The sequence below is a fragment of the Chrysochloris asiatica genome, unplaced genomic scaffold (assembly GCF_000296735.1).
Source record: "Chrysochloris asiatica unplaced genomic scaffold, ChrAsi1.0 scaffold00102, whole genome shotgun sequence".
In the NCBI taxonomy this organism is placed as follows: Eukaryota; Metazoa; Chordata; class Mammalia; order Afrosoricida; family Chrysochloridae; genus Chrysochloris; species Chrysochloris asiatica.
In genome coordinates, this window is record NW_006408620.1 from 360242 (window position 1) to 373350 (window position 13109).

The 13109-nt window shown below is 42.0% G+C and overlaps 1 protein-coding gene across 3 annotated transcripts in view; it reads right to left on the reverse strand.

The window, feature by feature from the left end:
• The window catches only part of SLC5A11 (solute carrier family 5 (sodium/inositol cotransporter), member 11), a 55872-nt gene extending 43009 nt beyond the window's left edge, over positions 1 to 12863 (reverse strand). For 2 of the 3 annotated variants that reach the window (XM_006867187.1, XM_006867186.1), the window contains exons 1-4: positions 12729 to 12863; positions 7855 to 7926; positions 6746 to 6850; positions 5435 to 5494 (exon numbers count right to left, since the gene is read on the reverse strand). In XM_006867187.1, coding sequence (XP_006867249.1) covers positions 5435 to 5494; positions 6746 to 6850; positions 7855 to 7926; positions 12729 to 12863 — 372 coding nt within the window. The remainder of the gene's footprint in view (positions 1 to 5434; positions 5495 to 6745; positions 6851 to 7854; positions 7927 to 12728) is intronic. The other variant, XM_006867188.1, reaches the window with a different exon arrangement.
• Positions 12864 to 13109: the final 246 nt, after the last annotated feature.

The following is a 13109-nucleotide window of genomic DNA, read 5'->3' on the forward strand; positions in this document are numbered from 1 at the left end:
GTGGGTTAATGCGTCAGACTGCAAAGCCGTTTGAACTGCAAGGTCGGTGGTTCAAGCTCATCAGCTGCTCCTGGGAAACCCTACACAAGGTCACAATGGGTCAGAACAGACTCGATGGCACTTAACAACAACAACAACTTTGGTGAGCAGTGACTGAGGCGTTAAAAGCTTGTGAGCAGCCATCTAAGATACAACTATTGTCTCTCCTTGTTCAGAGAAACAAAAGAGTGATGAAAACTGAAAACACTTGGAGACAGTATGTACAACAGAATAACAGACCACATGAACATTCATTCCCATGACCCTGAGTCCAGAAGAGCTAAATGGTGTCCAGGTACTGCTACTAACTGCTCTGAAAGGGATCACATTAGAAGGTCCTGGGTAGAATGAGAAAAAATGTGGAATAAAGAAATCAGAATCATAAAAAGACTTGTTTTACTGGTCAGCTAGAAATTAGTGGGACCCTGAGTCTACGGCTCTTCATCATCCTTCATGTCTAGAGCCAATCTCATCTCCATGGCTCAGTGTTCAGCCAAGCAATAGTTACGTATATAGTGGGGCCATTGGGACAAGTGAAGTACGCACATAAAATAGTCAACCTTTTACGATCAAGAGGGCAGCATTTCCCTAAGGACAACATTCAGAAGGTGAGGAAAGACGGAGGAATGGAAAGAAGAAATACAGGGAGGAAGTGGGTTACGTGATGTTACATTGAGAGAACTGTAATCAACATGAAATGAAGTAGATGGTTTGCTGGATGTAAAACTGATGATCTGCTCTGTAAACCTTCACTCAATACACTCAAAACAAAAGTAAAAGGATGATGGAATCTGTGTGATGTATTTACGTGTGTTCAGTATAAAATTGTTTCAAATTTTATAAAAGTTTGATTTTTTTTTTTTCTTAATCAAATTTGTTGTTGTTGTTAAGTACCATGGAGTCAGTTCTGACTCATAGTGACCCTGCACAGGGTTCCCGAGGCTGTAAATCTTTATGGGAGTAGAAAGCCTCATCTTTCTTAATCAAATAGTGGGGGATAAAAACTCCAGTATAAATTGACATTTTTAAATACTAAAAAGATCCCTTCCCCACAAAAAAGACAATTTTGGACCATGAACCAAATGAATGGCTTGCCTCAACCTTTTGATTTGCTGGCATGGCGGTAGGACAAGCACTGGACTGCAAGGTCGGTTTGAACCACGAGGTCAGCAGTTCAAACTCTCTAGCCACACCTCAGAAACCGTCTACAGAGTAACTGTGTGTTGGAAACAACTCAATGGTGCTTAACAAACCAACCAAAGAATTTTCTACAAGTACATCGATTGAACTCTGACACTCTTCACAAACAGAGAGATGTGCTCAAATCTTGCTGAACATGTGATGTCCTAACTGGGGGGCAGTGGTGGGCATGTGAGAATATTGACCCACAGAGATAAGTGTGCCACCCTCAGAGTGGCTTCCCTGTCTTATCTGTGAATGACAACTACCCGCTATCTTGGCTGGGAGTGAATGTTCTGTTCGTTATTGATTGACAGCCTTTATTATCAGTTGACCTTCATTTCAGTCCAGAAAGAGTGGCACTTGGATGTCTTCAGTCTCCCTAGGCAGGAAGTTTCTAATGAGCTATGAGAGGAAGGGGAGATGCAAAGCATCAGAAAGCAAGCAGCATTGAAATCTAGAAGTCAGACGCTGGGGAAGCATGAAGCTAGCTGACAGATGGGAGGCAGTGACACGTGTTGTTTGTTGTAAAGCTGCTAAAAAGGCAATTTGCCACAAGCAAGGTAGAGAGAGAAGAGATGGATTTCCTGCAGAAATACGTGTTTATGTGCACCACTGCACAAGTATAAAAATGCTCAGAGCAGAGCAGTGTTCATCATAACACTGGAAACCACCTACATGGGCTTCACAAAAGAATGAATAACCATCTCCAAATGTATTTATATAACATAGATTATTACTAAGCAACGAAGCTGTCTACAACAGAATATCCTCCCCGGATTCCCTGATTCCATCTATACACACTTCAAAAACAGTAAATTTAGGAAGGCACCATTATATATATATAAGTCCTGGTGTGACACTGTGGGTTAATGCATCAGACTGCAAAGTCATTTGAACTGAGAGGTTGATGGTTCAAGCTCACCAGCTGCTCCTTGGAAATCCTATCTAGGGTTGCTATGGGTTGATATATATAACCATCGGCATTTTGGTTAGCAGCCAAGTGCTTAACTGTTGTATACATATATATTTTTTGGTTGTTCTGTGCTGTCAAATTGGTTCTGACTCATAGCGGCCCTATATAGGGTTTCCAAGGAGCAGCTGGTGAGTTTGAACTGCCAACCTTGTGGCTCAAACCAACCTTGTGGTCCATGTAGTTATTTATAAAAGCAAGGAAGGGATTACAAGCCAGGGAGAAGAGAAGAGATGTGGGGAATATTGGAATGTTTTCTATTTTGATCTGAGAGTTCACTTTGCACTAATTTGTTGATCTATATGTTTGTGTTTTATGCACTTCTCTGTATTTGTGGAGTCTTGGTGGTGTAATAGTTAAGCACTTGGTTGCTAGCCAAAAGGTCAACAGTTTGAACCCACTCACTGTCCTGTGGGAGAAAGATGTGACCGTCTGCTTCCATAGATATTCACGGCCTTGGAAGTCCTGTGGGGCAGCTCTGCTCTGCACCTATAGGGTTATTCTGAGGTGGAATCTACTCAATGGTAATGAGGCTTTTGTGTGTTTATTTTACTTTGTCATTTTCATCTTTTCTCAACGTTCTGGAATTTGTTTCTAGAGTGCTCATAATCCTTTCTTTGAATATTTGTAAGAAACGGTCCAAAGAGTTTCTGTTTTTGTGCATCATCAAGTCGTTCTGGTTCATAGTGACCCTGGGACAAAGTAGAACCACCCCACTAGTTTCCCAAGGCCTTGATGGTGCTGTAGGGTAAACACGGGATGGCTAATTGAAGGATCATGGTAGTACAAACCCACCAGCCACTCTCCAGGAGAAAAACAAGATGCCTTCTCCTGTAAAGTTTACAACCTCAGAAACTATACAGGGTCGCTATGAGTCGGAATCGACTTGATGACACTTGATGACTTGATAGCATCAGGTTTGGATTTTTGGTTCGTTTCTCTTTTTTTATAATCTTTATAGTTGCAGAATGACAACTCCTTTCTCCTGTGGAGTCACTGGTGAGTTTGAACCACTGGCGTTTTGGTTAGCAGCTGAGGGCTTAACTGTTTTGCCACCGGGGCTCTTTGAAGTATGTCTGTGGTTGTTGTTAAGTGGCGTCGAGTCAGTTCCAACTCACAGATATTCTGTACAGCGCTTCTGAGACTGTAAATCTTTACAGGAGCTGAAAGCCTCCTTTTTCTATAGCTCAGTGACTGCTGGATTCAAACTGCTGACCTTTCAGTTAGCAGCCCAACACACAACCCACTTTATCACAAGAGATCCTTAGAAGAATGTGTAGACCCTGGGACTTTTTACTTAACAATGTAGCTTGGAGGAATTTATATAGCAACACACTTCAATGGACTCCATCCCTCTTCATAGTGTGGTTGCATAACATTCCACACTATGAATACACATTTTGGTTGTCCCCAGCTTTCTCTACTACAAACAACTACAATAGGCATTTCAAATCTTTGTCCCTCTTCTTAACTTTCATCCTCATGACTTCCTTTCTCACAGGTGAGATGATCTTTTGTTTGCCAGGGAAAAAAATGGAAATCATCAGCTGGGAACTTCTGGCGGCCTTACCTACAAGCTAACCTACATCTAGAATATACCACCGCTGGACTGACAGTGAGCATCCTTGCATCTCCGCCATCCTGTTTCTTTTCGACAGATGTTTAATAAATAGTTACTGACCCTTGGATTCAAGGATCCTCACTGTCAGTTCACTGTTGTTATATTCTAGATGCTTTATCTATGTGGGAGCTAGTCCTAGGTAGGAGTAGGAGGACCTATGTCCCTCACCCACAAAAGGCCAAAGTAGCATATTGTTATTGTTAAGTGCCATCTTATATTACTTGTGGTACCTATGAAGTGATTTTTTAAGTAATTTCTCTGATCGCTATACAGTTCTTTCTATTTTGTGCATGTTCAGAATTTCTATAATAAAAAAAATTTGAAAACAAACAATAAATAAGGAGGAATATGATGCAGACCGTGCAGAGCCGGTCAGGAGGTCAAGACCCTGTGGGCCCAAGCGTTGTTGACCGTCCAAACCATAGGCTCTGAGGATCAGACGTTAGCCACCTAGCAGACATAGCAAACTGTCCCTCATCTGATCATTCAGTTATGCTTGTTAGTAATCGCATACATGAGCCCTGGATATCCACAGACAAATGTAAAAACCTTCCCTAAAAGCCGAGACTGTAAATTCCAAAAAGGCAAGTTCCCCCCAACCCAAAAAAAAGCTAAAGAGGATAGAGAGAAACACTGTTAACTGATGATATATGGAGGGGATAATAATCAATGTAATGAAAAAAGCTATATGAATGGTTGAATGTGAAGCTGATGATATGCCCTGTAAACTTTCACTCAATCCAAAATAAAAACATTTAATAAAAAAATTTGAGATAGGTTATTATCTTATTACAAATGACATGGTGATATTGTATTATCATATTATACAGTATTGCCGTATATGATGTTTTTGTTGCTAAATGTCATTCAACTCATAGTGACCCTGTATGGGGTCTCTGAGGTTTTAAACTATTTGTTGTTGTTAAGTGCCATTGAGTCGGGTCCGACCCATAGCGACCCTGTACAGGGTTTCCGAGGGTGTAAATCTTTACGGGAGTAGAAAGCCTCATGAAAAACAGCATCTTTCTCTTGCGGAGCAACTGATGGCTTGGAACTACCGACCTTGTGGTTAGCAGTCCAATGCCTAGCGTTTGCCACATGTGATAGAGCGTCTAAAATAGAAGTAAGCCTAGAGAGTATGAATAACACAAAGCTGTCAACAGATCATAAATGATTTTTAAATGATTTTTTTCAAAAAGTCTAAAGCAACATTATTTGCCACAAAAATGTTGACATTTTCCATCAGTCAAATATGCCTTGATTCTTTCAGTTTTGTGTGCAAAGAAAGAACTATCACTGCCCTGTTTTTGTCTTAGTTAGAAGGTTTAACGTGTTATGGTTTACATGCCTAAGAGAGGTTGGGAAGTTTAGGGTGATGGTTTGACATTAAGCATTTTATTGAGCCCACACTTCTTCCAGTCTATGAGCAATCTCAGGCACATCTTCAGTGTTGCTTACTAGGTGGCCACTGCTAAGGACTGATTGTCTCACCATGTGCCCTTCCTCATCAGCGTTGGTACCTCTCTTGGTGTCTAATGGAGGAAAGGAGGATGGTGGTGGGAAGAAGTTTCGTTTTCCCAAAGGGTCTCCTCATTCTAGCTCCCAACACTCCTCAGACTCACCTGACCAGCAATGTAGATCGGGAGGAAGACCCAGGCCAACATCAGCACAGAGAATAAGCCCTGTCCAAGAAAAAAAAGTCAGCTATACAGGTTTATCTCTGTGCCCTGGGACCACCTGACTTGATCTCTGCCTCTCACTCAGCCTCATACTTTCTGAGTGACTCACATTCCCTGGGTTCTTAAATCCGTTTGTGAAATGGAGAAAGCGGAATCTGACAGGGAAGGCTGGAAACAGGAGTGTTTCGTTGCTCTTTCTACCTCTGTGTCTCTTACTAAACTTCCCACGTCAACTGCCTTCATTCAGTTGCTCTCCCTCCTCTCCTGGTTGTTGTTGTTAACTGCTGTAGAGTCAGATCTGACTCATAGTGACCCTATGTAGGGTTTCCGAGGAGCAGTTGGTGGGTTTGAACCACCAACCTTGTGGTTCAAACTGACTTTGTGATCCAGCACATTATCCTGAAAAGACTGGGAGATCAAGTGGGCCTGGGCTCAAAGACTGGATGTAGAGAAAGTTTACACACATCTCAGACTCATCTGCCTCATCTGTGAAATGGGGACAAGAGTCTCAATGAGTTGTTGTGAGGAATCTGTGCGATCATTTCTAGGCACTTACTATGCACTAGGGTCTTCTCTTCATCTTTACAAGTAACAATTCAGTATCATCCAATATCATCCACAAGGACGTAGGGGGCTAGAGATGCTAAGTAAGTTGCTTAGTGTCATGCAGCTTGTAAAGTGCTGGAACCAGGACGTGAACCCATGCAACCTGGTTCTGTCTGTAATTGAATCCCATAAAATGACAAGTATGTAATGTACTGAGGTCTGTGCCTAGCTTAGAGGAAGGACTTTAAAACGTTAGTTGTTAGGTTGATGAGGACCACGTTAATATACACGCCCTACTCCCTGGTGAAAATCATATTCTGAATGAGCACTATGCATAGGGAGTGGTCTATCACTTGGGTTACCTGTGGGGCACCAAAAGGGTCAAGAGCTGTTGTGCCCATTGGAGCTTTTGTGATGACTAACTGATGTCTAAATTACAAAGCGATAACCTCTGATCCAATGATGTCTTCTCTCTTCTGAATTTACAATAGAAAGACACTGAGCTCTCTCCTCACCACACCCAATTGTTGGCTTTATGGGCCCTCATCAGGCAAGCACAGGGACACCTAAGACTTGCAGATCAAGACGGTTTTTTGTTTAATAAGGGTTCCCTGTTTGTTTTATTTTCCTAAAGCTCCATTCTACTGTCAGAAGTGAGACACAACCACACAACTGTCTCATACCAAATACTCACACAATTATACTCACACTAAATTCATAAGCAGCTACAGAAATCCCCACAGCAGCGCCTGAACCTGCCAGGCCAACGAAATGGCCACTTCCAACATTGCTGGCAAACAGAGAAGCACCCACCTGTAGGGAAATGAATGGGTCAGTTCTTGCAGCCAGGACCTGGAGTTTCTGTTCCCCACTGCCAGGTTTTTCCCCTGACCTAAAGGGAGCTGGAAGGAGCTCTGGTAGTGTAGTGGTTACAAATTGGGTTGCTAATCTCATGTCAGCAGTTCGAAACTACCGCAGGAGAAAGATGAGGCATTCTGCTCCTGTAAAAATTGACAGCCTCGGAAACTCTGTACAGGGTTGCTATGAGTCGGTTCCGAAGCCTCGGCATATAACCAACCAACCATCCATAGGAGCTGGTAGGGTAGAGATTACAAATCAGGCTGCTAACCTCAAGGTCAGCAGTTCCAAACTACCAGCCATTCCACAGGAGAAAGATGAGACTTTCTGCTCCTGTAAAGATTTACAGCCTTGGAAACCCTATGCAGGGTCGCTATGAGTGGGAACTGACTCCATAGCACATAACTACCACCACCAAAAGGACCAAGACAGAAGAATAGTGGTGAAGGCAGGACCATTCCTCTCCTAGTAGGCACCTTTGCTCAAATTAGAAAAAGACTCTCTCTCCTCAAGGCTTCTTCACTTCCACCATCACAAATTGTCATAACAACTATACACATCAACGAGGAAGGTTCTCTTCACATGTTGAGTTAAAACGTGAGAAGATGAAAGACCAGCTTGTTGCCATAAAAGTTGAGCCTATGTGGGAATATCAACTATCCAGAGGAAAAGCTAATGATAAATAAATAAATGGGTAGGTAGATGGATGGATAGATAGATAGAAAAAATTAAGTGCTGTTGACATCACTTGAGTCTCTGCATTCAGCCATACCTGAAATTGGCCCAACCATAGATTTTTCTTTAGGGTTACCTGATACATCCCAGTTTAATCAAGTTGAACTGGAGTTAGTCTCTCTAGTTTAGACTGTGACTTCCAAGTTATATGGAACCAAAGAGAGCAAATTCTGCTCTTGTAGACTCTTTGAAAAGTGATTTGAATTGAACCAAGGATGACTTACTGGCCACCACACCATATCCCCTCCAGCCAAGAAGTAGCCTTTCACCGTGTCTCTTTTGGTCCTCACTGTGGACTGGAACAAAGAGGAGGGAAAATGTTAACAATCTGAGTCATTCCAAAATGGCCTGGGCCAGGGATTACAAACTGGGAAATCAAAGGGTCAGCTTTTCCCTCAAATATGTTTTGTTTGACACATGGTTTTCAAAAAAAGTTGAATTTGAATGCCTTTAGAGGAGGCAAAAACTCTTCCGATCACCCTTCACTTCACTTCCTGTTTTACACCTCACTGGAGTTTTAGACCCATGGCTTAGCTACAGATGCTTCTAATGGCCACCTTTTCTTAGATGTTGTTGTTAAGTGCCTTCAAATCAGTTCTGACTCATAGTGTAACCCTGGATAGGGTTTCCAAGGTGTGACTGGTGGGTTTGAACCACCAACCTTGTGGTGAGCAGTTCAGTGCTGATCCTACAATGCCACAAACACTATGTAAGTATTTTATGAGCATTAACTTGTGGCACTGCAGGATCATGCTCTGGAAGGCAAAGCCAGTTTGAATCACAAGGTTGCTGGTTCAAAGCCACCAGCCACACTTTGGAAACCCTATACAGGCAGGGATGGGAATCCAAACCCAGATCAGTATGCTGTTTGAGTCCATGTGTGTAGTTGGCCTACAAAGCTGTCATCTGTCACCAAAGGTGTTCCAGTAGAGACATCTCCACCACTAAGCAGCTTGTGAAAACTTGGATTTGTTACTTAACTTCTACGAGGACATTCTTACCCTGGGTGGAAAATGACACAAAATGGTAACTCTTCCAAGCCCTACAAGTGACCTTGCTGTGCAAAGCAGACATTGTGACTAATTCCTGCGGAATCCTGACACAGAAAGTATTTTCGAAGAATCAAGAACTCCTTGTGCTCAAAGAGATAAGAAAAAGGGTCACTGGAATTCAGACCTTACCAAACCAGTGATACATCAGGGTCCCCTGGTTCTCCTGTGAAAGCCCAGATCCCCAGGAACTCTAACTTTCACTCTAGCCCTAACCCTAACCACAACGGCCCTTATTCTTAATGACCTCATCCATCTCAGGATCTGCTAAAGTGTGGGAAGCAGAGAAAAACTGGACATTCTTTGGAATGTCCAATACCTTTGTTTTCTATTCTTGACCTGGATGAGGAAAGCTAAAGACTAACAAGTAGAGAAACAATCACAGGAGAGTAAGATCTAAGTAGACACACCTCAGTGGACTACAGGTTTCATGTTCTTTTACAGGTGACCTAAAACCCCAAAAATACAGCACTATTCTTATCCCAAAGCCACCGATCTCTTTACAATATAAAGACTGTCTACAAATTGGTAATACAAATGGCAAGCCCTTGAAATCTTTAAACCAAACAATACTTTAGCTTAATGAGTAAAGAAATGTCTGCCTTGAGTATTGTGCTCTTTTTAGATCTATGTATATGAGATCAGGAAGGAGCTCTGGTAGTGTAGTGGTTACGAATCGGGCTGTGAACCTTAAGGTCAGCAGTTTGAAACTACCAGCTGTTCTGTGGGAGAAAGATGAGGCTTTCTGCTCCCATAAAGATTTACAGCCTCAGAAACCCTGGAGTCGGAATCGACTCCACAGCACATAACCACCACCACCATATGAGATCAGGAGGCCTGGTGTGCTGTGGGTTAATGTGCCAGACTGCGAAGCTGTTTGAACTGCAAGGTCGGCAGTTCAAGCTCACCAGCTGCTCCTTGGAAACCCTATACAAGATGGCTATGGGTCAAAACCAACTTGATGGCACTTAACAACAACAACAACAATATGAGATCAAAGTGACAACAGAAATTCAAAAGATTCGCTAGGAAACTTAGGATGCAGTGAGTTTCTGTTAGCTAGGGAGGAACAAGTCAGGAACAGAGGATGGTTGTACCACTTGAAGAATGTACAGTGTCATTCAGCTGTACAGGTACAAGCTGTGCAATGCTTGGTGTATGTTTTGCTGCATATATTCTCAATGATAGCAAAAATAAAATAAATTATAATACATTATATATACATACATAAAAGTTTGTGGAAAAATCTCATTATCTTTCAAATCCATTTTTCTACCATTTTTGAAGCCCCCTTGTTTGTATGAGCAAGAACTCAACAAAATGGACTAACCATGTACGTGTGAAGATTGCTGAAATTTATCCTACTATATAGCTACACATATCATGTTTGGTAAAGTGGAAGGTTGGAGAAAAAGAGGAAGACCTCCAACGAGATGGACTGGCACAGTGGCACCAGCAATGGGCTCAAGCATAGCAGTGATTGTGAGGTTGGCCCAGGACTGGGCAGTGTTTCATTCTGATGTGTAAAGGGTCGCTATGAGTTGGTACCGACTTGATGGCAGCTAACAACAACATCCAAAATAATAAGTGAGCAAAGTTTATTTTTTGCAGCAGAATTTGTAAAAGATGAGCTGAGAAACAATTCAAATGACCCTTATCTGGAGATTTCTTAAATAATTACAGCACATTTCAGCACTACAGTACTTAATGGAATACTGTGTGACTTTTAAAAAGATGAGGAAGCTTCTAGCTTATGCAAGAGATACTAGAAATTGAAAAATAGTAGGGAACAAAGCAGGCTATAATAAGCTACAGTTAGTTTAAGAAAGAGGGAAACATGCATATTCATATTTTCTTGGATTTTATATAAAGAAATTTTTGAATATTGCACTAATGTATTTATAAACTAGTAACAGTGGTTACCTGTGGAGGGAAAATTGGTAGGGAAACTTTCCAATGGAATGTCATTTTAAGGTGTTTTTCTTTTTGAAGCGTGCAACTACATTGCTTTAAAAAATAACTTTCTTTTAATTAAAAGAAAAAACAAAAGTATGACTTCAAAGTAAAGGACATGTGGATTCTAATCCTACTTCTCCTAACTCCCTAACAGCATGTTGTTGTTAAGTGCTGTTGAATCAGTTCTGACCCATAACAACCCTGTATAGGGTTTCTGAGGAGGAGCTGGTGAACTTGAACCACCGACTTTGCAGTTCAAACCAACATTGCAGTCCAGCTCATCATCCCACAGCACCACACCAGGACTCCAACTAACAGCATAAGGACTTTAAATGATTAAATCCCGTTTCCTCATCTGTGAAATGGGCCTAGTAGCCATAGCTTCTCCACAGGCACATGTGAAAATTATTAGATGGTGTAAGTAAAAGTGCTTAGCCCAGTGCCTGCCACTGAGTCAACGCTCAATGTGTTTTTTTAAACAGTACCGTTCTGAATACTCAGTGACCTTGAGCTAGTTTCTTCTCTATCTCAGCATCTTATTCTCAAAGTGATGGGGTTGGGTTGAAGAATAACGATGAGTCTACAAAACATCTTATGTCAAGAGTAAACCCAGAGGACATTATGCTGAGTGAAATTAGTCAACCACAAAAGAACAAATATTGTATAAGACCACTATTGTAAAAACTCAAGAAAAGGTTTTCATGCTAAAAGAAACCTTCTTTGATTCCTTTGGCTACCAGGAGGTAAGTGAGAGTAATTTACTGTATACAGGGTGTTGTTGTTGTAGTTAAATGCCATCAAGTCGGTTCATCTAGGGGGTTGTTGTGAGATGCCGTTGAGTTGATTCCGACCCATAGCAACCCTGTATAGGGTTTCCAAGGAGCAGCTCGTGAGCTTGAACCACTAATGTTGCAGTTTAAATGACTTTGCAGTCTGATGCATTAGCCCACAGCACCACACCAGGACTCCATAAATCTAGAGGGTAGACACATGTTAACTTGGGTAACAGGGAAGGCAATATAGAACAAGAGGGAGGTTGGCAGAAGAACAATGAAGACAGGTGAAGACACAGGAAGGGTTAGAGGGATAGAGGTAAATACTGTTGTATACACAACTCTGCAACAGCAGTCTTCTGTGGGTAGATACATGGACATAAACAGGCTGATGGGTATGGAAGGGCAAGTGGGAGTATATCCACAAATATTTAAGGGTTTACACCTATGAATGGGGTGGAGCATATAGAGGGCAAAATCATGAAAAATTCTTCTCAGATATTCAAAAACACCTTGAGGCAATGAGTTGATGGGTCTAGGGGCTCAGGGGACACTATGGTCAATTGGCATAACATAGTCTCCAAAGATAATGTTCTACCTCCCACTGTGGTGAATAGTGACTGGAATCTTAAAATCTCATGAGTGACCCTCTAAGGTGCATCTATTGGTCTCTCCATGCACAGAAGAAAGAAGAGTTATGAAAGGTGAAGATGTTTGGAATTATTCCAATGGACCACGAACATCAGACTCCATGACTCTGAGACCAGGAGAATTAGATGGTGCCTGGTTACCCACTACCAACTCCTCTGAAAAAGATCACATTAGAAGGTCCTGGAGAGAATAGAAGAAAATGTGAAACAAAATTCAAAATTATAAAAAAAGACTGGGCTTATTGGTCAGAGAAAGACTGGAAGAACCAGAAACAATTTCCCTTGGCCACCCTTCAGGTCTGGACCTGAACTATCTTGGTGGTCCCATTTTCAGCAGTAGATAATAGGGAAACAGCAACAGTAGTAGGGTCTGCTCACCATTCAAGGGCAAAAGGGCAACATTTACCTAAGGACAAAGTTCAGAAGGGTTGAGAAGGAGGGTGGAATGGAAATAGAAACCACAGGGAGGAAGCGAGACAATTGTTGTTACGTGGAGGGGATTGAAATTATTGAACTGAAACAAAATGTATCATCTATTTAAATGATTTGCTCTGTAAACCTTCACTCAATTCACAATAAAACTTAAAAAAAAAAAAAAAGATGATGGGGACTGGCCCAAGGCCTGTGGCAGGCCCTCTCTCCTCTCCCACACCCTACAGGCCTGACTTACCCATAGTCCAACAGCCAGGACAAACAGGAAGTACAGAACAAGTACGGCAATGTCACCTGGCTCCAGGCGCCTCTGAGGAAATGCCTCAAGGGGATCTGACTGCGGGGGTTCTGGGCTGCTGATGCCACTCTCCATGGTCCTGAACGGAATCTTCAAACCTGCAAAAGGGTAAATGCATGTCAGATGGCAGAACCTGGCGTCACTCTTCCCACCCCATCCATAGCTGCCTCTCTGGCGCATCCAAATGAGAGGGAGGTGTAGTGTGTCTCCATCCACCCACTTATTCATTCAGTAATATTTACAGTGAAGTTACATCAAATATTCAGCTAATTATTACCAATTCAGCCACTCACTTGGCAACATATAAGCAATTTGAATACT